The sequence below is a fragment of the Anabrus simplex genome, chromosome 2 (genome assembly GCF_040414725.1).
Source record: "Anabrus simplex isolate iqAnaSimp1 chromosome 2, ASM4041472v1, whole genome shotgun sequence".
NCBI lineage: Eukaryota > Metazoa > Arthropoda > Insecta > Orthoptera > Tettigoniidae > Anabrus > Anabrus simplex.
Window position 1 is genome coordinate 1,154,864,361 of NC_090266.1, and position 25,191 is coordinate 1,154,889,551.

General features: G+C 41.9%; 1 protein-coding gene across 3 annotated transcripts in view; it reads right to left on the reverse strand.

The window, feature by feature from the left end:
• The window catches only part of LOC136863367 (beta-1,3-glucosyltransferase), a 589,711-nt gene that overhangs the window by 55,970 nt on the left and 508,550 nt on the right, over positions 1 to 25,191 (reverse strand). For all 3 annotated transcript variants that reach the window (XM_067139767.2, XM_067139768.2, XM_067139766.2), the window contains one exon: positions 3,681 to 3,757. In XM_067139767.2, coding sequence (XP_066995868.1) covers positions 3,681 to 3,757 — 77 coding nt within the window. The remainder of the gene's footprint in view (positions 1 to 3,680; positions 3,758 to 25,191) is intronic.

The following is a 25,191-nucleotide window of genomic DNA, read 5'->3' on the forward strand; positions in this document are numbered from 1 at the left end:
GACAAATATTTCAGATTCCCTATGGGAATCAACATCTATATCATCTGATGGCCAAGCAGGCATCAATTTTTAGTGATGAGACAAAGTCTCTTAGTGCATTGGCACTGCCGGTGGCTCCAGTTAGCCTACGCAGTGGCCTCCACGGTATGCACTAGCCAGCGTATTGGTAGGTGTGCTAGGTACCAACTGATGAGCCCACCCTAGCACATGAGGGCGAAACGCTGGCAACCAAGAATGAGCTAGCTGGAAAATTTATAATGTCCAATAACGGACCATTTATATTGGTATTATAAATTTGCTCATTCAGGACAAATATTTCAGATTCCCTATGGGAATCAACATCTATATCATCTGATGGCCAAGCAGGCATCAATTTTTAGTGATGAGACAAAGTCTCTTAGTGCATTGGCACTGCCGGTGGCTCCAGTTAGCCTACGCAGTGGCCTCCACGGTATGCACTAGCCAGCGTATTGGTAGGTGTGCTAGGTACCAACTGATGAGCCCACCCTAGCACATGAGGGCGAAACGCTGGCAACCAAGAATGAGCTAGCTGGAAAATTTATAATGTCCAATAACGGACCATTTATATTGGTATTATAAATTTGCTCATTCAGGACAAATATTTCAGATTCCCTATGGGAATCAACATCTATATCATCTGATGGCCAAGCAGGCATCAATTTTTAGTGATGAGACAAAGTCTCTTAGTGCATTGGCACTGCCAGTGGCTCCAGTTAGCCTACGCAGTGGCCTCCACGGTATGCACTAGCCAGCGTATTGGTAGGTGTGCTAGGTACCAACTGATGAGCCCACCCTAGCACATGAGGGCGAAACGCTGGCAACCAAGAATGAGCTAGCTGGAAAATTTATAATGTCCAATAACGGACCATTTATATTGGTATTATCCTTGCACTTCTCCTTCAGCCATTCTTCCTTAGCTACCTTGCACTTTCTATCCACTTGATTCTTTGATCGCCTGTATTCTTTTCTGCCCTCTTCATTTCTAGCATTCTTGTATTTTCGTCGTTCATCAATCAGGTCTAGTATCTCCTGAGTTATCCACTTATTCTTAGTTGATCTTTTCTTCCTTCCTAACATTTCTTCAGCAGCCCTACTGACTTCATTTTTCATGACTTCTCCACTCTTCCTCTATTGTGGTTCCTTCGGCCTTTTCATTTAGTCCTTGTGCAACATGTTCCTTGAAACAATCCCTCACACTCTTTTCTTTCAACTTGTCTAGATCCCATCTTTTTGCACTCTTTCCTTTCTTCAATTTCTTCAACTTCAGATGGCATTTCATGACCACCAAGTTGTGGTCAGAGTCCACGTCTGCTCCTGGGAAAGTTTTGCAATCCAACACCTGGTTTCTGAATCTCTGCCTAATCATAATGAAGTCTATTTGATACCTTCCAGTGTCTCCAGGTCTCGTCCACGTATACAGCCATTGTTTGTGGTGTTTGAACCAAGTATTGGCAAGGACTAAATTATGATCAGCGCAGAATTCAACCAGCCGACTTCCTCTTTCGTTCCTTTGTCCCAATCCAAATTCTCCTACTGTACTACCTTCTCTTCCTTGGCCTACTACTGCATTCCAGTCTCCCATCACAATTAGATTCTCGTCACCTTTTACATATTGTATTAAATCTTCTATCTCCTCATATATTCTTTCAATTTCTTCCTCATCCGCTGAACTAGTAGGCATATAGACCTGCACTATTGTGGTGGGCATTGGTTTGGTGTCTATCTTGACGACAATAATTCTTTCATTATGCTGGTCGTAGTAGCTTATCCGCTGCCCTATTTTCTTATTCATTATAAAACCAACTACTGCATTTCCCCTGTTTGATTTTGTGTTGATAATTCGGTAGTCGCCTAACCAAAAATCCTGTTCTTCCTGCCAACGTACTTCACTTATACCAACTACATCTAACTTTAGCCTATCCATCTCCCTTTTCAGATCCTCTAACCTACCACAACGATTCAAACTTCTAACATTCCACGCTCCGACTCGCAGAATGTCAGTATCCATCTTCCTGATGATCGCCCCCTCTCATGTAGTCCCCACCCGGAGATCCGAATGGGGGACTAGTTTACCTCCGGAATATTTTACCCGGGAGGAAGCCATCATCAGTACATCATTCATACAGAGAGAGTTGCATGTCCTCGGGAGGTAGTTACGGCTGTAGTTTCCCGTTGCTTTCAGCCGTGTAGCAGTATCAACACAGCTAAGCCATGTTGAGTATTATTACAAGGCCGTATCAGTCAATCCTCTAGACTGCCGCCCTTACAACTACCGAAAGGCTGCTACCCCCCTTTCGATGAACCATTCGTTAGTCTGGTCTCTCAACAGATACCCATCCGATATGGTTGCACCTGCGGCTCGGCTATCTACATCATTGGGACACGCAAGCCTCCCCACCGCGGCAAGGTCACATGGTTCGCAGAGGAGGGCCTGATAGATTGCTTGTTATATTTCTACTTAGTCATCTAGTGAGTTTATAAAGTAATGTTGGCTTTACAGAGAGTGGTGGAACAGAGATTGCTTTTTTTTAAACATTTTTATTTTTTCAGCTGAGGTAACGAATGTGTTCACCTCACAGCACTGTGTTATGGTCAAGGACTTTGACACTACCAGATGTTTTTATAGTAGTAGGTTACTACAACAGTTGCCATTCAGTAATACATTTATGTTTGGGATCTTTGAATGCTGTAAATAAAGGGAGCTGTGCACTTCAGAAAATCTAGTAGGTCATTTATAAAGGAAACTTCACTTTCAATGTTCGTTCGTTGTTCTGTGTAGCTGTTCTGATAATTAAAATACAATGTGTTGAATAAATAAATAAATAAATAAATAATGTTATATTTTTTATAAGTTATAATATGTAAAATAATTGATGGTACATCTAATTTCATACATAACTGGTTTTAGAGTGCATTAAATTTAGCTGGATTTTGATACAAATGTGGTCAGAAGGTAGTTAGTTCCGAGATTGGCGATGTTGCTTCAGTCCACTGTTGACATTTGCGGAGAGCACACCCCTTAAAAATGCCAGGATGTTTCCATTGAAATGTTGGACGTTTCTAACCCAATTCAACCACAACCTATTTCTTCTACTGTACATTCATCAAGATGCCAACTGTGAAACCCTGAACTGTTAAACAACAGAACTGTTTGATGAATATATTCCTGATATTCCTGTTAGAAGAGACAACAATGATGATAATAATGATTAATAACGACTTCACTAAAGGCTTTTACATTACAGTCTGTAGTGAAGATGTTATTCATTGCAAATTCCTACCATGATTACATAGCTGTAAGCAAAGTGTTGATCATCATGAAAACACACTGTGATGTCCTTATAACATCATAAATTAAGTGCTACTTTAGCAGCAGTGGTAAAGAAACTGAACTTTATATAAATCTGAAAGTATGATTGCAGTTGTGTAAGTAAATGATGTGAGAATATGTTTCTATATAGGGCCTTCTGTATTTAAAATTAACTTTAAAGATCACTTATGGCCAGTGAAGCAAACAGCTCTATATGACATCACTGCTTTACTGATATCAGACAGACAGAATATCACAAATATTTTCCTGATAATTCTAAAATACAACAGTTTTTAGAAAATAAAAGAAACCCTGCACTTACAAAATTCTGAGGTTAATATTACTATACCTGCTGAGAATGGGAAAAACAGTCCAGGCTCCCGGATGAGGAAATTCTTCATGAGCAAGATGGACAGTGGGTGCTTCCTGTAAGACAGAAAAAAATAGAAAATAAATACTCCAATTTGAAACAATTTTTTCATTAAAGAGGTTGAAGTTCTTTTTCATGTGCCATGCCCTCGCAGAACGTTGGTGATCAGTAGCATGATCTGTTGTTTGTTGAAGATACCTTGCACAGCTAAAATGACCAACATAGAAGTTTTGCACTGTATGAACAAGTAACCAGAAATTCTCACTACCTTCACTAAACCTAATATTTATTTTCTTAAATGTTAATTTTCCATTATTATTTGCTAGTTCCTGGTTTACTGATTCATCATTTTGTTACTATTTGGAATATTTCCTAGTACCGGTACTGGTATGTAAAATAGAAATTGTAATGAGATTACTATTTGTTGAATTTCACACAACTGAGTGGTCTTTTCAGAGACTTGGAAAACTTTTGACAAGCCGTGAACTTTTCATTACACTATGGACATGGCTACTCCGGTGCTACGTTTTCAGCATTCTATTATATGGCGTTGAGGCATGGACACTAACCGAGACCATATGCAAGAAGTTGCAAGCATTTGAAATGTGGACGTATCGAAGGATGCTGAAGATACCTTGCACAGCTAAAACGACCAATATAGAAGTTTTGCACTGTACGAACAAGGAACAAGAAATTCTCACTACCTTCAAGACAAGGAACCTGAAATACTTTGGTCATATGGTGTGGAACTGTAAATACCACCTTCTACAAGTAATACTCCAAGAGAAAATTAATGGAAAACGTGTTCCAGGGAGAAGTAGGACATCGTGGCTTGGCAACCTGAGCCAGTGGCTCACCCTGTTCTGAACAACTATGAACAAACAACAGATCGTGCTACTGATCGCCAACGTTCTGCGAGGACACGACACATGAAGAAGAAGAAGAAGAGTGGCCAATGTCATTGGTGTTTAACCCTCATATACTTCATTTTGAGATATCTAAAGCTAAACTACGATTGAAAAATAGCGAGTGCATCTGAAATATTACTTTATTGTTGCATCACTCAGTACAAATATAGTTTTATCACACACATAACAATAAAAAATTTGGCACTAATTATTCACAGCCAAATTAAATCACAAACTTATGAGCAATTTTGGCGTTGAACTAGAACTGGCCTCACAAACAAAATTGTTGGTTTGGCAATTATGGACTTATGTGTAAGGAACATTTCTAGTGCGTACTGAACAGGAACTATTGTAATAAGTTCAGCCTTTACCTCTAAAGGAATGTAAATGAAAATTTAATACATTTTGGAGCTACTCTTGGCAATACATACTAGATAAGCTAGATAACTCCTTATTAGTTTCGGTCTTCATCTAGTTCATATTCTTCTTGTTCTTGGAGTGATCTGCAGAACTGGTGGTGGTGTGGTGGAATATATTTCAAAAGATCTAATAAATCATTTAATTTCTCTTTTGACATTTTCCTGCTGCGGGATAGAGAAGCTCTAGGGAACTTCGGAACTGGCGGATAGGCCGACCTCAAATTCTTTTATTCAAGAGATCAACCGTATTGAAGTTCGGCCCCGTGGTGTAGGGGGCAAAGCGTCCACCTGTCAGCCGGCGGCCCTGGGTTCGATTCCCGGTCGGGTCAGGGGTTTTTAATTGTAAATGATTAATATCCCTATTCTGGCGACTGGGTGTTTGTATCATCCTTAACGTTCCTTTCTTCACATTCAACACTTTACGCAGGTTCACATCATATGGTGCAAGTAGGGGTCGACGCCACGAAAAAATATAATCTTTCTAAAAAACTGTATTGAATATCCCACCTTCATGTCTGTTGTACCTATAAAGCAGAAACTCTGGCTACTCCCTCTGGATATTAAACCACCGTATCTTCAACCATTGTGCTTTTTCCTCGTGTGTACTTACTTTCCTATTAGATACACCTTCTTCCAAAAATCTTGCGTGGAAGAACAGATCATCATTCATGTTATGGACAAGAGATCTTGGCCATTGATTTTTAGCCTTCTCTCTTACATCAGGGTCAGGAATGGAATGTATGAAGCCCCCATCTTAGAGCGACGATAGGAATTGTGCCAGCTGCCGAAGCTTGTCGCACTCCTCTGGGGCTGTGATTCTAGAGATGGGAATTTGCCTATTTGCCTATTTTATTCCTGTGTTCAGAAATGTAGGCTTTTGCAATATAAATCCGTTTTAGGGTCCTTTAAGCTAGATTTCGCTGGTTTTATTGTGTCTATAAATGCCTATTTCAGGGGTTTGTGCCTATTTGGAGTATAATTGCATATCTAATGCCTTTTTATGTATTTCAAAGAAGCCAATTTTCTTCCAGTGCATTATATTGTAAATGATGTGCTTGACAGTATTATCTTCTCATTTCTTAAGAGCTGTTTATTCCACAAACAAAACTGTAAATTCCCGGAAGTCACCAGAAATAGTTCGTGGGAAATTTCCGTCAGGAGAAACAAGGAACAATTTGACCTCAAAGCCTTCAACCCCTCCAATCTTCTAAGATATATGCAAGAACCAATCAACGTCGAACTATGTTGCACAACCCATATCCCTTATACCTCCTTCTCGATGTGAAATGTTGTACGCGTACGCTTTATCTTCAGAACGTGTCGTGATTTATTGTGAAGAAGTGTGTCTGTGGCAATGCCCAAAGAAAAATCAACGAGCGAGTTGGCTGTGCACTTAGGGGTGTGCAGCTGTGAGCTTGCATCCGGGAGATAGTGGGTTCGAGCCCAGCTGTTGGCAGCCTTGTAGATGGTTTACTGTGGTTTCCCACTTTCAAACCAGACAAATGCTGGGCATGTACCTTAATTAAGGCCACGGTCGCTTCCTTCTCACTCCTAGGCCTTTCCCATCCCATCATCACCACAAGAACTATCTGTGTCGGCGTGACATTTAAAAAAATTGTAATTGCAAAGGAAAATCGCCGTCCTACTGGCTGAAGTGGTGGATCACAGGGGATCCAAATTTCACTACGGATAGAAGGGTTGTCTTCTGCCAAGCTTGCTGTAAGGAGGTAAGCTCGTTTGTTCCTTTTATCTTTTTTGTGACTGAACTATTTTGTTGCAATGCTGTGTTAGTCGTGAACTTTCAATAATTTATGTTACTAAAATGAAAATAATCATTTAATTACTGAACGAGGAGTTAGAACGCCGGTGGTCTCTTGTCACAGAGTGGATGAAAATTAAAAATCTGTATTTTGAACTCTGATTCATGCCCTGCAAAAACACAGATTTACAACTGAAATATTTTCTTTCTTTGTTAATCTGTTTAGCCTCCAGGGTAGGGTTTTCCCTCGGACTCAGCGAAGGATCCCAGCCCTACCGTCTCAAGGGCAGTGTCCTGGAGCGTGAGACTTTGGGTTGGGGATACAACTGGGGAGGAGGACTAATACCTCGCCCAGACGGCCTCGCCTTCTATGCTGAACAACGGCCTTGTGAAGGCATGGGAATATTGGAAGGGACAGACAAAGAAGAGGGAAGGAAGTGGCCGCGTCCTTAAGTCAGGTACCATCCCGTCATTTTCCTGGAAGAGAAGTAGGAAACCACAGAAAACCACGTCGAGGATGGCTGAGGTGGGAATCGAACCCATCTCTACTCAGTTGACCTCCCGAAGCTGAGTGGACCCCGTTCCAGCCCTCGTGCCACTTTTCAAATTTCGTGGCAGAGCCGGGAATCGAACCCCGGCCTCCGTGGGTGGCGGCTAATCACGCTAACTACTACACCACAGAAGCGGACTACAACTGAAATGTAATTTTTTAAAAAATTGTGAGTAACTTTCACCAGCGCTATGTGTAGGCTCTAGTGAACTCTATTACGCTTCCGCTAGGCCTTCGCGAAACATAGGTTGAAGATAGAATGTGGTGCAACTAGGACGATGTCACAGAGCTAGACATACAAGATGGCACTGCTTGGACGATGTTACAGCGTGTTTTACAAGGCTGCAATGACTATCTTTACAAGACCAGGCCAGTTCGTCTGGATTGGTGAGGTCCGGTTAGTACCGGTAACTGTTGTGCTGGAGGGAGGAGGGGGCAAGCAATGAGAGTCTGAGGTGCGTAAACTCTAGCATCTCATCTAGAGTCTTGCTAAACTGTGACAAAAAGTAAGGTTATGGACGCATGCCAGGACAGTTTCAAATCACGCGGTTTTATCATTTTCAACGAGAGTGGTAGTTTGCGAGCACACACGATGCAGGATCTATTGCAGGTAACATAGTTTTCATGATAGCTGACCCGACTGACCAAAGCCGGCGAACAGCAACATATAAAATGTTCAAAAATTTGGGAGATTTATAGTGCCTCCGTTTTAATTCTTCTATATATGTAAGAATACTGCTAGGGGCAGCTTGGTGAGTCCCTGGCAAGCCTATAGAAAGGATCTCTCCTCTACGCTACTCAGGTACGTTTCACGTCATTTTTATTATTTTTTCACCCGGTGAACTCAACAGGAAACTGCCAGATAATAACGGAACATTTTTGAGGACATATTTACATGTAAATTACGAATACTCTTGTTCCTACTTTAAAGTTTTGTACTTCTAGAAACATCACCTCTAATAGTATTTCTCTTTTTTTTATGAAACAAATGCATGTTTATACTAAGCATTATATTGCCAATTAACCCAGCTGTAGAAATTTAAGATACGGTATAGGAGCATTGTAATTTAAGTCATTTTTTTTATTTTCAGATCAAATGCGAAAAGATACCATATAAATCAACATAGAAATACTGCGGTGCATTTGACACGAGTAAAGAAAGCGTTGTCATCGCAGCTTTTCTACCAGTCCACTGTGAACAGCGACCAAAAACAATTTTCTATAGACCTGTGCATTGCAATGGTGGGAGCTAATTCCTCACTGCATAAACTGGAGCATCTTCAAACTTCAACAAGCTGCCGGGAGCAATCACCGAGTTGGAGGTGAGTGGCTTTCCCCTGGTGGAGTCGTTTAGGGTTATGGAGTCAGGAGAAGTTTTGAACGAACCTATGGGAAGGTAACCGCTGTCAGCAAAAAGTTCCATAAAAGTCCTGCAGCAGAAACTATGATGGAAAGCGAAGGTAAAAGTAGCCAGGGTGCTACGTGGTGAGGTAGACGAAGCAGTCGAACTAAAATCAGATGAAGTGGCTTCATTGAAATTTTGTCCCATAACTTCCTGTGATGTTGAGAGATCTTTCTCTCAGTACAAAACATTCTGCCCGACAGGAGAACAAGACTGTTACCGGAAAACATTGAAATATTGCTTGTTATAAATTCCTTTTATACACTGACTGACAGAGCAAATGCAACACCAAGAAGGAGTGGTCAGAACTTTATGCCAATTGCAGGGTAGACTGACGTCACTGAGGTATGCTCATGATGTGAAATGCGCCGCTGTGCTGCGCACGTAGCGAACGATAAATGGGACACGGCGTTGGCGAATGGCCCACTTCGTACCGTGATTTCTCAGCCGACAGTCATTGTAGAACGTGTTGTCGTGTGCCACAGGACACGTGTATAGCTAAGAATGCCAGGCCGCCGTCAACGGAGGCATTTCCAGCAGACAGACGACTTTACGAGGGGTATGGTGATCGGGCTGAGAAGGGCAGGTTGGTCGCTTCGTCAAATCGCAGCCGATACCCATAGGGATGTGTCCACGGTGCAGCGCCTGTGGCGAAGATGGTTGGCGCAGGGACATGTGGCACGTGCGAGGGGTCCAGGCGCAGCCCGAGTGACGTCAGCAAGCGAGGATCGGCGCATCCGCCGCCAAGCGGTGGCAGCCCCGCACGCCACGTCAACCGCCATTCTTCAGCATGTGCAAGACACCCTGGCTGTTCCAATATCGACCAGAACAATTTCCCGTCGATTGGTTGAAGGAGGCCTGCACTCCCGGCGTCCGCTCAGAAGACTACCATTGACTCCACAGCATAGACGTGCACGCCTGGCATGGTGCCGGGCTAGAGCGACTTGGATGAGGGAATGGCGGAACGTCGTGTTCTCCGATGAGTCACGCTTCTGTTCTGTCAGTGATAGTCACCGCAGACGAGTGTGGCGTCGGCGTGGAGAAAGGTCAAATCCGGCAGTAACTGTGGAGCGCCCTACCGCTAGACAAGGCGGCATCATGGTTTGGGGCGCTATTGCGTATGATTCCACGTCACCTCTAGTGCGTATTCAAGGCACGTTAAATGCCCACCGCTACGTGCAGCATGTGCTGCGGCCGGTGGCACTCCCGTACCTTCAGGGGCTGCCCAATGCTCTGTTTCAGCAGGATAATGCCCGCCCACACACTGCTTGCATCTCCCAACAGGCTCTACGAGGTGTACAGATGCTTCCGTGGCCAGCGTACTCTCCGGATCTCTCACCAATCGAACACGTGTGGGATCTCATTGGACGCCGTTTGCAAACTCTGCCCCAGCCTCGTACGGACGACCAACTGTGGCAAATGGTTGACAGAGAATGGAGAACCATCCCTCAGGACACCATCCGCACTCTTATTGACTCTGTACCTCGACGTGTTTCTGCGTGCATCGCCGCTCGCGGTGGTCCTACATCCTACTGAGTCGATGCCGTGCGCATTGTGTAACCTGCATATCGGTTTGAAATAAACATCAATTATTCATCCGTGCCGTCTCTGTTTTTTCCCCAACTTTCGTCCCTTTCGAACCACTCCTCCTTGGTGTTGCATTGTCACTGTCAGTCAGTGTAGTAATTGAGTGTGTTATTAAATAATAAGTACCTATTTTTTCATGCCTATTTTGTTGCCTATTTTACACGTTAGTGCCTATTTACATGCCTATTTTGGCTCATTTAAGAGCCTATATGCCTTCCTATTTTAACTGTTTTTAGTGCCTATAATTCTCATCTCTATTAATGACTGACAGGTGAAATGAAATGATATTGGAGAGAGTTGCTGAAATGAAAAATGAAAAGGAAAACTGGAATACTGGGAGAAAAACCTGTCCTGCCTCTGCTTTGTCCAGCAAAAATCGCATACTGAGTGACCCGGATTTGAACCACGGAACCCTGCGGTGAGACTCCCACGGAGGCTTCACCTAGCAGACAAATATATATATATATATATATATATATATATATAAAATATGTGCATTTGTGCAAGAAGCCAAGAAATATATATATATATATAAAACTTGGAATGCCGTGTATAGTTTTAGTAGTATTATTAGGAAATAGAATTTAAGCAAATCTTACTTCGAATTCCTTCCAGAGGAGATATATGTTCATTGTGATGAAATGAAATGGCGTACGGCTTTTAGTGGCGGGAGTGTCCGAGGACAAGTACGGCTCGCCAGATGCAGTTCTTCTGATTTGACGCCCGTAGGCGTCCTGCCCGTCGTAATGAGGATGAAATGATGATAAGACGACACATACATCCAGCCCCCGTGCCAGCGAAATTAACCAATGATGGTTAAAACTCCCGACCCTGTCGGGAATCGAACTCGGGACCCCTGTGACCAAAGGCCAGCACGCTAACCATTTAGCCACGGAGCCGAACTTCAATGCGATGTCCTGGAACGTACCATCTCGCCCTAAACACTACATTTACTTCTTCTTCTTCTTCTTCTTCTTCTTCTTGTTTATTTTTTGGCCATCGAAGCTAAACCCTACGTCCAGTTACCTACATTTACTTTCATAACCTAAGGAAGAGGAGCACTGGCCATTGTCCATTGCTAAACTACGAACCTACACACCTATTGGCCAACGTAATCGCATGTGACGTCACTCACATCAATCATAATAACTAGATTGTGTTACCAGAGGATGAAGAAGAAGAAGATCTTGAAATCTTCGTCGAGTCCGAAGAAGCCCCCTTCGAGCATCCCTTCCACTATATCCACAAAAACTCACCATTTCCAGTAGCACCGAAGAATAATTTCCTCATCATTCCTCTCACCAACCCCGGCCCCATCCCCCTCACTCGCAAATCCGTAATTGAAGCAATAGAGCCAGTCCTCAGCAAGCACATAGCCACCATAGAAGAAACACATAACAACCACCTTATTCTCACCCCTCTTCACAATAAGTCTATTCCCATCATTCTCCGTAAACTCCAGTTTGCAGACATCCCCACCCCCATGCTCATCAATCCAGTCAGTAACACCTGTCAACCTGCTACCCCCGCCTCAACCCTCCCCCACCCCCCACCCCTCCCTGGTCATCCAATGTTACAATTGCCTCCAGTTACACCACACAGCTGCGAGGTGCACCAACTCCACCAGGTGCAATAGGTGTGGTGGCACCCATCGCCACACTGACTGCAAGGTGCCTCGTGACCAGGCGAGGTGTGTGAACTGTGAGGGGAAACATGCGGCCTCTTTCCCAGGGTGCCCTTTCATCAAGAAGGCCATACGGTCTCATTACAAGAATGCCAGGCATCTTCGCAATCCAAGCTCTCCACCACCACATTTCAACAGCACTACTCCTCATCTCTCTCCCAGTAATAACAACCCTGCACTACTCTATCTTCTTCTCAATCTTCTTTCTTCTCACCTTACTCATCTCCCAGCCATACCTCCCCGACAACTCATCGTCCCCTAATCACCCCCATCAAGCAAAATCGCCTTGCCCTCACTACTTGCCTCCTTCTTCTTGTAATTTATAATACATCAACATCAACCATCCCCTACCTTGCCAAATAGCACTAGCTAAATCTAATTTGAGAACTAACAGTGCAGCGAAGAGGGGTTTTCTTTTCTGACAGGTGAACTTGTTTTCACCTCGACAGAGCCGATTTTTCCCCGCTAGTGTATCGTGCTGGTGCTGATGTGAGTTTTCACATGCCTCTGAAACCGACGAGTAGAGTGGCCTAGTGTTCGCCACGGGACTCTCGTGTATGTGCAATCAACAAAAAAAAAAAAAAAATCCCGGCAGAATAAAAGACACAAAGAAACAGGACATAGAAAGGAAACAAAGCTGAATAGAGAATAGGAATTATTTTATATCAAACTTACCTTACTGCAGAGGAGGGCACAGTGCTGCAGCGGCGATAAAGAATTCGTGCACTCTCTGTTCTAGGGTGAAGGAGCTTTTGAACAGGGATTCGGCAAGATACCGGTATCTCACGCAGTTCTTGAATACGCAGTTATCGCCCTCGAACATTCAGTCGCAGTGGCGTATGCTGGGATCAAGACGTAGGCTACCACTAGAATTAGGAGATCCCTTTGCGATGGTTGGTTTAGTGAAAATCAAACCTTAAGCGTTTTGAGGTTCAGCCAATAACCAACGGAGAAGCCTGCTGTGATATTAAAGGTGCTTCGCATGCTACTGTCCTGGCCTCTGCTACTGTCAATACTCAACATCTAATCAGTGGAGCCTAAGGTTTAGCAAATTAAAGTCCGGTTTTGTGGCTAAATTGAGAGTGCTTACTTTTGGTCCCGCGGTTTTATTCTCAGAATCAAACCCTCGTACTGTTAATTCCCCTGGCTTGAGGGTTGGGCGCATATGACGTCTTCGCCATTCACTTTATCCTCATTAGGTCACCACCAAGCCTATACAGATGCCATGCACCATTATTATTATTATTATTATTATTATTATTATTATTATTATTATTATTATTATTATTATTATTATTATTATTATTATTTCTATCTTAATCTGTTTACACTCCTGGGTTAGTTTTCCATCAGACTCAGCGAGCGATCCCACCTCTACCACCTCAAGGGCAGTGTCCCGGAGCGTGAGACTTTGGGTCGGGGGATACAACAGGGAAGGAGGACCAGGCTTGTGCACTGGCTTGTGTATTGAACAGAGCATTGAAGAAGTGAGAAGCATCACCAAGCTCAGTCTATCAGTGATACGAACAGTGTCGGTGAGCCAACATCTAGCGCATGCCCCGAGTACAATGGGTAAAATAAGGGAACGAACTGTTGTTGAACGCCAACGAATTATCCAACTCCGCCACCTTGGTAATTCGCAAAGAGTAATTACTGAGAAAACAGGAATACCGCGAACTACACTCAAAAGTATCATTCAGCGATACAAGACCAGTGCAACTGTACACAACAGAGCAAGAACTGGGCGGCCAAGGAAGCTGACAACACGCGAAGAACGAAGCATTGTACGCACGGTCCAGAAAAATCCCCATGTGCCTGGACCTGTGCTTCGAACAGAAGCATAAACCTCCACTGGGAAGAACATCAACACAGACACCGTACGACGTGTGTTACACCGTTGCCTACGAGATGTAATAATAAGGCCGGGAAATACAGCACACTAGACTCGGCCTCGAGATACTTCCGACAAGCGCCGCTAGAGTTCTCTTTACTGAGCTGTCCCGCCCGCTCATTACAACACGTTCCAGTACGAAAACCTATAAAAATTCATTAAAACTAGCAATTTCAGAAGACACCAAACAGATGTGGGAAAAAAACAATAGACCAAGAGCAGTGGTATGACTTACTTTCTATAACGTATTTCTTACACTTTGCTTAAAGGAAATAAGTAATTCATGAAAGAAGCAGAGAAGTCTATTAGCGAGTTTGTCACTTCTTCCCGTTTTCTCTAATTCTGCCTTAGTGTATCCGATAAAGTGATCGAGATTGCGGACATAAATAACTTTGGGTTTAATCGCCATGTTATAAATGATCAGGTATCCTACCTTTTCCTCCACACATCTGATGTTGCGACATTCGTATTGAAGCCGCTGTTTGGAGAGCGATATTATGCCCATTTCGCCATTAGAAAATCCGATATAATTTTTAGCATCTTCTGATGTGGACAGTTAGGCAGTGCAAGGATCTGAAATCTGTAGCCTGCAGGTGCTTTCCTATGCCAGAGGACGCAAATTTTTAGCGTCATTTCTCCGTATTTCACTTTTTCTTCCCGTAAGATTCAGTTCGATCTATCAGGAATAAATAAAGCTCCTAAATGATCATTTGTACCATTATTTTGAATTTGGTTTACATTTTGGTCAAGTTCAGACACCTCAAATCATTTTTAATGGTTTCATTACCGTATCTTCCTTCTCAATATAAAGACTGTTTTCCGTAATCTGGCATTTGAAAGCTCATCAATACCATTTAGATTTAACATAGATCCTCGTAGCCTTTCCTTGACATAGAAAAGAGACTTGTAGCTACTTCTCTTTTGTTTGTGTCTGACGTAGATCAGTTATATGTTGAAGATATGGTATGTTCATCGTTATTTGAATCAGAAATTTTACTAAATGTTGATGACAATACGTCATTTCTTGGAGCTGGAGCCTTCCTGCGTTTGACACTTTTCTGCTGTGAACAGGATATACACTAAAAACAGAAGGAAATTCGTTGGGGAGAATTCGCTTGACTGATATGCTTACACTGAAATCTGATGTACGGTATTAAAATGCAAGCTACATAAGGTACTACAGCTTGCCTGCATTTCTCTCTTAAACCGTACTCCAAATGAAAATTACGGAACGTCACATTTTCTTGCTTTTTAGCGGTATCCGAAGTACGTAGAGGTACACAACAGTGCACCATGCTTTTCAACCTCACGGACACTCACCGACAGAAACAATACGCACAATAAATTGCATAAAATCAACACAATAATCACAATTACTCCGTACATCACAATGTTAAAGTCCGCCAAGAGCAGAACAGAAAACTGACATCTAGCGGCCAAACCGTGAACACGGTCGGGTCGTCTTTTCAGCAGCAAATTAGTAGCTATGTCCCGGCCTTGTATATCTCGTAGGCAACGGTTACACAGAGCTGGTTTTCAGGGGCGTACAAGCCGGAAGAAGCGCTGGATAAGTGAAATGAACCGTAAGAAGAGGCTGGCGTTCGCCAAACGGTACGTTATGAAGCCATCAGCGTTTTGGAAACGCGTGTTGCTTACGGACGAGAATTCTGTTTATTTAATTGTTCTGGAAAGCGACGTGTATGGAGAAAGAAGAACGCCGAGTTCCGAAGTAAAATCTGCAACCAATCATAAAATATGAAGGAGGTTCCATAATGGTATGGGGGTGTATGTCGGCGGCTGGGGTAGGCAACTGCCATATAATACCTGAACGGACGGATAATATGGTGCATTTGAATATATTAAAGCAACACTTAACACACAGCGTAGCAAAATTAGGTCTTGATAGTGAGTACTTCTGCCAGCAAGATAATGACCCTAAGCACACTGCTCGGGTTGTTAGGAAATGAATACTCTACAATACACCTCATGTGCTGCAGACACCACTCCAGTCACCAGACTTAAACCCCTAGAGCACTTATGGGCGGAATTAAAATGTAAACTGAGCAAGCAGCGTATTCCAAACAAAGAAACTCTGAACCAATACTTCATGGAAGAATGGCAAAAAATAGGCCCGGAAGTGAAAGAAAAACTGATGACATCTATGCCGAAACGCCTTCAAGCCGTGATTGATTTCAAAGGACGTTCGACACGCAACTGATACTTAGGAAATGACTGAACATTCCATGAGGTCTTATTGAGGATGAATACTTTTGCAAAGTGACTTTGCTGCAAGCAGTGGGATTGTTTTTTATTTGTTCCAAATGCCAGTGCTTAGTCTGCTATAAATTATGTCCTCAGATGTACAGATGTCAAATAAAACATACTATTAACTGTTTACAATTAACGTCTTTATTGTATTGGTGCTATTGGCTATTGTCCTCACAGACCTTATGCGATGGGTATAATCAAATACAGTCTCTACTGTATTTGGTATAATGCCAATGCCTGCTCCAACATTTTTTTGCAAGCGGTTTTACGTCGCATCGACACAGATAGGTCTTATGGCGACGATGGGATAGGAATGGTCTAGGAGAGGGAAGGAAGCGTCCGTGGCCTTAATTAAGGTACAGCCCCAGCATTTGCCTGGTGTGAAAATGGGGAAACCTCGGAAAACAATCTTCAGGGCTGCCGACAGTGGGGTTCGAACCCACTATCTCCCGAATGCGGGATACTGGCCGCACTTAAGCGACTGCAGCTATCGAGCTCGGTCACATTTTCATTTAAAACTTACGGCATAATAGGCCCTAATAATTGATGCAGAGTCATCTTCGTTATATTGTGAGTATCGGTAGAAATTGAAGAGGCTGTGTTTGAACGGGCTGCCAGATTTAGAATGGGATTTTTGAAATTAGTGACTGTTGACGTAAACAGCCTTTGATCACAAATATCATACGAACTGAATTTATTTTCAGTGTCGTTCATTAAGAAATATTTATTTGCATAGACTAAATTGTGTTCGATCTTATATGTAACCGTCCAGGCTTCTCCAGCCCTACTAATTTAATATATCATTTTACGCGATATCATTTGATATCAAGTTTATCCGCCATCGGCAATTATTCGTAATAACATATTTATTCAACGTCAATCATTTGTAATCAAGGCCTTTTGGAATCATATTGTATATATGATAACATCGTTTTATTATTTAAATTATAATATTATGTAGGATAGGAATTCATTATGTTGTAAATACGGTCAATATGTTGAGACATAGTTGTTTTCATTTCATCTCATATTTGTGTATACGGAAAGTTATTCTTAAAGTTGGGATTCTGCGTGACTCATGGGTTTGGCGAAGGCAGCAAACAGCGACCTGCGCGCGAGGCTTGCATACCAGCAGAGTACATCATCACCACGCCTACTGGGCTCGACAAGAAAGAAGAGAAGGGGAGATGATAATGCGATCTACGAATCAGATGTTTCGTTATATAGAGATCTGAGATGAAGCTATTACCAAAGTGGGGGAGCCCGGTGATATTATCAAGTGCGGAGCGAGATACTTACAGATACTCCATCACTACTACTTCTACTGTGAACATCTACTTTGAACGACGTGATTTGATTTTTGAAACAGTGTGTGGTCGCTCCGCGACATAGTTATTTTTGTACAATGTGTTGTCGATTCGATACAGTACTTAGGTGCGGTAATGTTATCGGATCTGCGTGAGACGAAACAAGCTTACGGCTTGTGTTATTTTCAGTAAATATTCTGGACGAAGAACTATGTTTAGTTCAAGGGCCAATGTCTAATTTAAAGACTAGGCAAGTAGTGAGTACTAGTCCAGATAGCCCATACTACATCAGAGAAGGAAGGAAGGATGCCCATGCAGCAAATTCTACATCGAGAAGAAGAGAACGAGTAACCACGGAAACCAGATGACTTCAACGGAAGCTGCAATTGGTGAGCTTCAATTAGATAAAGCAAGCAATAATAAATTCAGTAAAGTAAATTATAAATTCCTCCACGCTTTAAGGAACTTTTCCGATTCATCTCATTTTTTTGTATAATAAATTCATTTGTATTTTATATTGCGTTAATTTTCTTTCTTAAGCGACAATTAATGGTTAATTATTTAAAATCCTACCCCTGTGATTTAAGTGTAAGTCTCTATGCTAGTAAATATAAATTTTGGTTTACAGTTTTGTTTAAAACTGTAACCCTGGCGCCCAAACATCACATAGAGAAATGGGAAACCATTGAATGTTAATTGTTGCCATTTGCATGGCAATTTGCGGGCAAGCCACAAATAGTTTATTTGATATTCATGTGTCCCAAGGTAATAACTTTCATCTCCCCAAGTGTCATGATGAGGGGTAGAACAGTTACATTTGTCGCACCAACGTGGAGCTCGAAAACCATTAAGTATTCGCGGAAGAAAAGCAGTAAAGTAGAGTCTGTGTTTGTGGGGGTTAAGTGAGTGTCCATATAATTTTTATGTGTGATTTTGGGGGAATCATGGCTGCACAAGGTGAAAAGGACATGAAATTACGTAGCGGAAACTTAGTAAAGGGAGGCGAGACGCTGAATTCTAGGAGTGTTGTTGATTAAAGCATTGAAGTAGATAAAACGGTAGAGAGTGGTGGGAACATGGAAAATAGCACAGAATCTGATGTAGCTAGGATGGAGGGCGAGAAAGAAGGTAATACGAATAGTGATAAGAATATTCAACAACTGTTTGTGATGATGCAAGGGATATTAGAGCAAACGAAAGGGATAGATGAAATTAAGAAGGAAGTAGAGAGAACGAAAACCGAAATTAGCAGAGAAATAGAACAGACTAAAACAGAAATTAGCAGAGAAATAGAACAGACTAAAACCGAAATTAGCAGAGAAGTTAATGTTAGGATGGATGCTTTAGATCATAGATTAGATGAAGCACTAGAGCAGCAGAAACTTTTTGAGAATCAGTTAGCGGAACAGGAGATGAGACGTAGCCAACATGAGAAGGTGGTAGAAAGAAAGTTAACTGAACATAGAATCGAAGTCATGGAGTTAGTAGAGAAAGAAAATTGTAAAGTTAGGAGCGAAGTAGACCAGCAGATCACAGGAATTAACCGTAAAATTCAGGAACAAGTAGGAGAAGTTACTAAGGTTAGAGAACAAGTACAACAACAATTCGATGATCTGTGTGGTAAGGTAGAGACTAATGCTAAAATATGTAATGAAATGTTGGTGAGTGACGTAGAAACTAAAGTGAAAAGAATTAATGAACGTATTGATAGATCGGAGGCACAAATACGTAAAGAAATCAGAGAAAAGCAAGGTAATATAGGAAGTCAGTGCCATGGTACAAATTTCATATATGAAACTGAACTACCTAAATTCAATGGGAGGCAGACAAACCCTTTAGATTTTTTAAACACTGTTAAGAAACGGTTTGAAAAGCGAATCGAAGAAGGAATCATTGAATGGGAAGAAGAATTAGAAATAATTGGTAAAGCTTTTATTGGGGAAACGAAATCATGGTTTGCGGTGTATAAGAGCAGCATGACCAGTATGGTGGAATTCCAGAAATATTTCACGGAAAATTTTTGGAGTGAAGCTATACAAAGCAGGGAAAAAAGAACGCATTGTCTTTGGGAAATTTAGGCCACACGAAGGAGTTTCTATGACCGAATATTTTTTGGCCCACGTTATGATTTGTAAAAACGTAGATGGGATGTCAGCGAAGAGAGATATTGTGAAATTATTACTCAGACATTTTCCCAACAAAATCCGCGAAGCTAGCTGTATGCAACAGATAGAGTCTATTCAGGGAATGGAAAGATTGCTAGCAAGTTTCGATGCGTTAGGAAATAGTAGTAGTACACGAGAGCACACAAACTATCAACCACCACCCAGAAGACAAGAACACAATCACCGTGGTCAGTTTCAACCGAGACAACAACCTGTAGGTAATCAGTCACACCAGCAAAATAGGAATGTTCAGAGGGAACGCAATGTAGAGGAAGGTACAAGCCGAAATCAGGATACAAGGAGACAAAGTAATTTAAACTGATAGTAGACGGTAATGAGAGATCAGATTATCAGTCTTCAGTACATGTTGCGAGAAATCGTGTAATGACGCACATGAATTATGATCTCGATGTTAGAGATGAGTTATTACGGGAGGTGGAAGTGAATCAAGTCGAAGTTGGTAGTAAAAGTGAGAACCCCGTTGTTACGATCGTTGTATGGAGGGTGCAGTATCAGGCTTTATTGGATTCAGGCAGTCAAAGATCATGTGTAAGTTCGAAGTGGTATGAGGACATAAAAAAGGCGAATATTGAGATTGAAGAAATGCCTGTGAAATCCACATATATCGTCACTGCTGTAGGTAAACGATCCAAGCAAATATGTAAACAAGTTGCCATACATATTTGTATTAACGAGAAGTCGAAAATTCAGATCTGTCTTGTTATTCCGAATCTTATATTTGATGTTATCTTGGGATCTGACTGGCTAAGTTTGTACTCAGCTCGGTTAAATTACAATGAGGCGATAGTATATTTAAGGTGGGATAATGAGGATGTTAAAGTCACGTGGGATGCCGAAGTTCAGACGAAAGTGGAGGTTTGTAACATGTGGTGTGTTAATGAGGTTTCAAAAGATGAAGAAGAGAGAGCGGATTTTAAGTTGTGTGAAGTGTGGTTAGAGGAGAACCACGATGATGCTTTGAGAGAAGCGGTAGATAGTAGCAATTTGGAAGAAGGTCAGAGGGACCGATTGTTGTATGTGTTGAGAGAACACAAGGAAGTATTTTCATCGAAACCTGGCAAAACACATGTGTGTGAACACTCATTTTCAGTGCTGGATAAAAGTATATTCGCTGGACCGAGATATCCGGTACCACATAAGTATGCTAAAGCAGTAAACAATCAAATTGAAGTTATGTTAGAGGATGGTATTATTGAAGTTTCGAGTAGTGAAGGTGTCAATCTTTCTTTGAGTAAAGCGACAGGTCTTAGTTGCAGTATGATTATTAGTGACAAGTATGTTCAGGAATTAGGTACGCCTAGTAGGTTATTATCTGATAGCGGATCTCAATTTACATCGAAGAAGTGTAAGGCTGTGATGACAGAGTTAGGTATCACACATGTTTTTTCCTCAATTAGGAATCCGCAAGGGAATATGTGTGAACGCACGATGAAGGAATTAGGTAGGATGTTTCGATCTTTAGTTCATGAAAAGCACACTGCGTGGGTTGGTTCTTTAGCGTTGATTGAGAAATGGATTAACATGGTTCAGCATGATAGTACGAAATTCACCCCATTAGAGGTTCATTTTGGCAGCAATCCAAGGAATGAGCTGACAAAAGTACTAGGTATTACACAGGAACCTCAGCGGGACTCTCAGATATATGACAGATTAGCGAGAGAGAATTTGATTAAAGCGGCTGAGAAGCGTAGCAAACAGCAGAAACGTCAGGTGTTAGACGAATTTCAGGTAGGAGATTCTGTTCTGTTACGTGTTCCCATGCTCTCGTCCAGTGAAGAGAAGGTGACGAAGAAATTCTTTTTGTTGTATCAGGGTCCATTCCAGATTCATTGTCGGGTTGGTCCTTGTGCATACAGATTGAAAGATGGTAATCGTGTCATGTTGGGAACTTATAATATTCGCTCTCTGAGACGATATATTTCTTCGAATTAAGTGTAGTGTCTCCCCGATGTTGTTTTGACAACATTAAATGTACTTGAGTTAGAAAACTTGAATTCATGTATAGGTTGTGAACCTAGACCTGACACTATTGTAGAAGCCATGAGTAACTTGGGATTTTTTTGAAACTGCAGAAGGAAACTAATGCAATAATTTTCTAAGTATATATATATTTTTTGCAATGAAAACAAGAAATTGCTTGCGGCCATCTAAGAGAGGTAAGCCACGTGTGATTACGTGTGTGTGTGTGGTGTATATATTATGATAACCTGGAATTGCCGAACACTTTGATGGTGAAGTGCAAAGCTAGTGTTATTTACCTGTTATTGTAAATATTATGAGTGTTGCTGACAAACTTTCGCAAGAAAATCGGCAGGAATTATTACTAATGTTATCTGGTATCATTGAAACAGACACTCTACAGTGAGATACATGATTTGATTATGTATGTCTTTTGTTAAGTGTTTGTCAGATGTAATGATGTATATATCAGCCGTTTTGTTGTAGTGTGTTATTTTCATATATGTTATATCTGTAAATAACAGGAGGGCGTATGTAACCATCCAGGCTTCTCCAGCCCTACTAATTTAATATAATATCATTTCACGCGATATCATTTGATATCAAGTTTATCCGCCATCGGCAATTATTCGTAATAACATATTTATTCAACGTCAATCATTTGTAATCAAGGCCTTTTGGAATCATATTGTATATATGATAACATCGTTTTATTATTTAAATTATAATATTATGTAGGATAGGAATTCATTATGTTGTAAATACGGTCAATATGTTGAGACATAGTTGTTTTCATTTCATCTCATATTTGTGTATACGGAAAGTTATTCTTAAAGTTGGGATTTTGCGACTCATGGGTTTGGCGAAGGCAGCAAACAGCGACCTGCGCGCGAGGCTTGCATACCAGCAGAGTACATCATCACCACGCCTACTGGGCTCGACAAGAAAGAAGAGAAGGGGAGTTGATAATGCGATCTACGAATCAGATGTTTCGTTATATAGAGATCTGAGATGAAGCTGTTACCAAGAGTGGGGGAGCCCGGTGATATTATCAAGTGCGAAGCGAGATACTTACAGATACTCCATCACTACTACTTCTACTGTGAACATCTACTTTGAACGACGTGATTTGATTTTTGAAACAGTGTGTGGTCGCTCCGCGACATAGTTATTTTTGTACAATGTGTTGTCGATTCGATACAGTACTTAGGTGCGGTAATGTTATCGGATCTGCGTGAGACGAAACAAGCTTACGGCTTGTGTTATTTTCAGTAAATATTCTGGACGAAGAACTATGTTTAGTTCAAGGGCCAATGTCTAATTTAAAGACTAGGCAAGTAGTGAGTACTAGTCCAGATAGCCCATACTACATCAAAGAAGGAAGGAAGGATGCCCATGCAGCAAATTCTACATCGAGAAGAAGAGAACGAGTAACCACGGAAACCAGATGACTTCAACGGAAGCTGCAAATGGTGAGCTTCAATTAGATCAAGCAAGCAATAATAAATTCAGTAAAGTAAATTATAAATTCCTCCACGCTTTAAGGAACTTTTCCGATTCATCTCATTTTTTCTGTATAATAAATTCATTTGTATTTTATATTGCGTTAATTTTCTTTCTTAAGCGATACTTAATGGTTAATTATTTAAAATCCTACCCCTGTGATTTAAGTGTAAGTCTCTATGCTAGTAAATATAAATTTTGGTTTACAGTTTTGTTTAAAAATGTAACCCTGGCGCCCAAACATCACATGGAGAAATGGGAAACCATTGAATGTTAATTGTTGCTATTTGCGTGGCAATTTGCGGGCAAGCCACAAATAGTTTATTTGATATTCATGTGTCCCAAGGTAATAACTTTCATCTCCCCAAGTGTCATGATGAGGGGTAGAACAGTTACATTTATTCATTAAAAATCTAAGCGGAGATCTTTCAAAACGTTAAGACTTTATAGAATAACGATACCCTTCAGAAATTAAAATATTGTGGCAGTTACTGTACTTGCGATGGAACAGTGTTCCACAAAGCCGAGGCTGTTACCCCGACAGAACACCGGTTGCGATGGAACAGTGTTCCACAGAGCTGGGGCTGTTAGCTCGACAGAACACTCGTTGTGATGGAACAGTGTTTTAAAGTCACGGGAAACTGGCATAACTCAAAATACCGAATGCTATGCGTAACACATAGGCTGATCGAATAGGAGAAAGGAGAATGAATCATGCAACTAGTGATAAGACCTATGGAAAGTCCCTTGCTTTCTCCAGCGTGAAACCATATTACAACATGGATAAAAATAGATTCAATCAAGAACCATGCTAAGTCGTAATGAACTAAAATAACTTCAGTAATTATCAAGTAATGTCCGCCTCTGTGGTGTAGTGGTTAGCGTGATTAGCTGCCACCCCCGGAGGTCCGGGTTCGATTCCCGGCTCTGCCACGAAATTTGAAAAGTGGTACGAGGGCTGGAACGGGGTCCACTCAGCCTCGGGAGGTCAACTGAGTAGAGGTGGGTTCGATTCCCACCTCAGCCATCCTGGAAGTGGTTTTCCGTGGTTTCCCACTTCTCCTCCAGGCGAATGCCGGGATGGTACCTCACTTAAGGCCACGGCCGCTTCCTTCCCTCCTCCTTGCCTATCCCTTCCATTCTTCCCATCCCTCCACAAGGCCCCTGTTCAGCATAGCAGGTGAGGCCGCCTGGGCGAGGTACTGGTCATACTCCCCAGTTGTATCCCCCGACCAAGAGTCTGAAGCTCCAGGACACTGCCCTTGAGGTGGTAGAGGTGGGATAACTCGCTAAGTCCGGGGGAAAAACCGAACCTGGAGGGTAAACAGATGATGATGATGAATTATCAAGTAATGTAGAATGACGAAATGGCTAATGAAAAAATAAAGGGTTGGGGAAGAACTGCTACCTGTTGCAAATATAACAGGTTTGGTTGAAAATATGTTATACTGATAACATGTTACCAGGCTGGAACACTGTTATCTTAACTGTTATGTTAAATACCGCCCAACTCTCATCACAAAAAACAGTCACTCCGCGAGAAACGGAGGAACCGAGATTACTTGGTGAGCACAAACGATAGTAATGATATTGTGCAAGAAGTCAGGGGGAAAAAAATACCACCGGGCGAGTTAGCCGTGCGGTTAGGGGCGTGCAGCTTTGAGCTTGCAACCGGGAGATAGTGGGTTCGAATCCCACTGTCGGCAGCCCTGAAGATGGTTTCCGTGGTTTCCCATTTTCACACCAGGCAAATGCTGGGGCTGTAACTTAATCAAGGTCACGGCCGCTTCCTTCCAACTCCTAGCCCTTTCCTATCCCGTTGTCGCTATAAGACCTATCTGTGCCGGTGCGACGTAAAGCCACTAACAAAAGAAATATACCAGCCCCTTGCGATCCAGTTTTATGCATCCCTTCACATTTACTACAATTCTGAAAGACATCGGTCCCTCTCCCTAAACCGGGGTAGTATAACGAGATGTGTGTTTGCGGGTCCACCTCTCAATCAAGAACCATGCTAACTCGTAATTAACTAAAATAACTTCAGTAATTATCAAGTAATGTAAAATG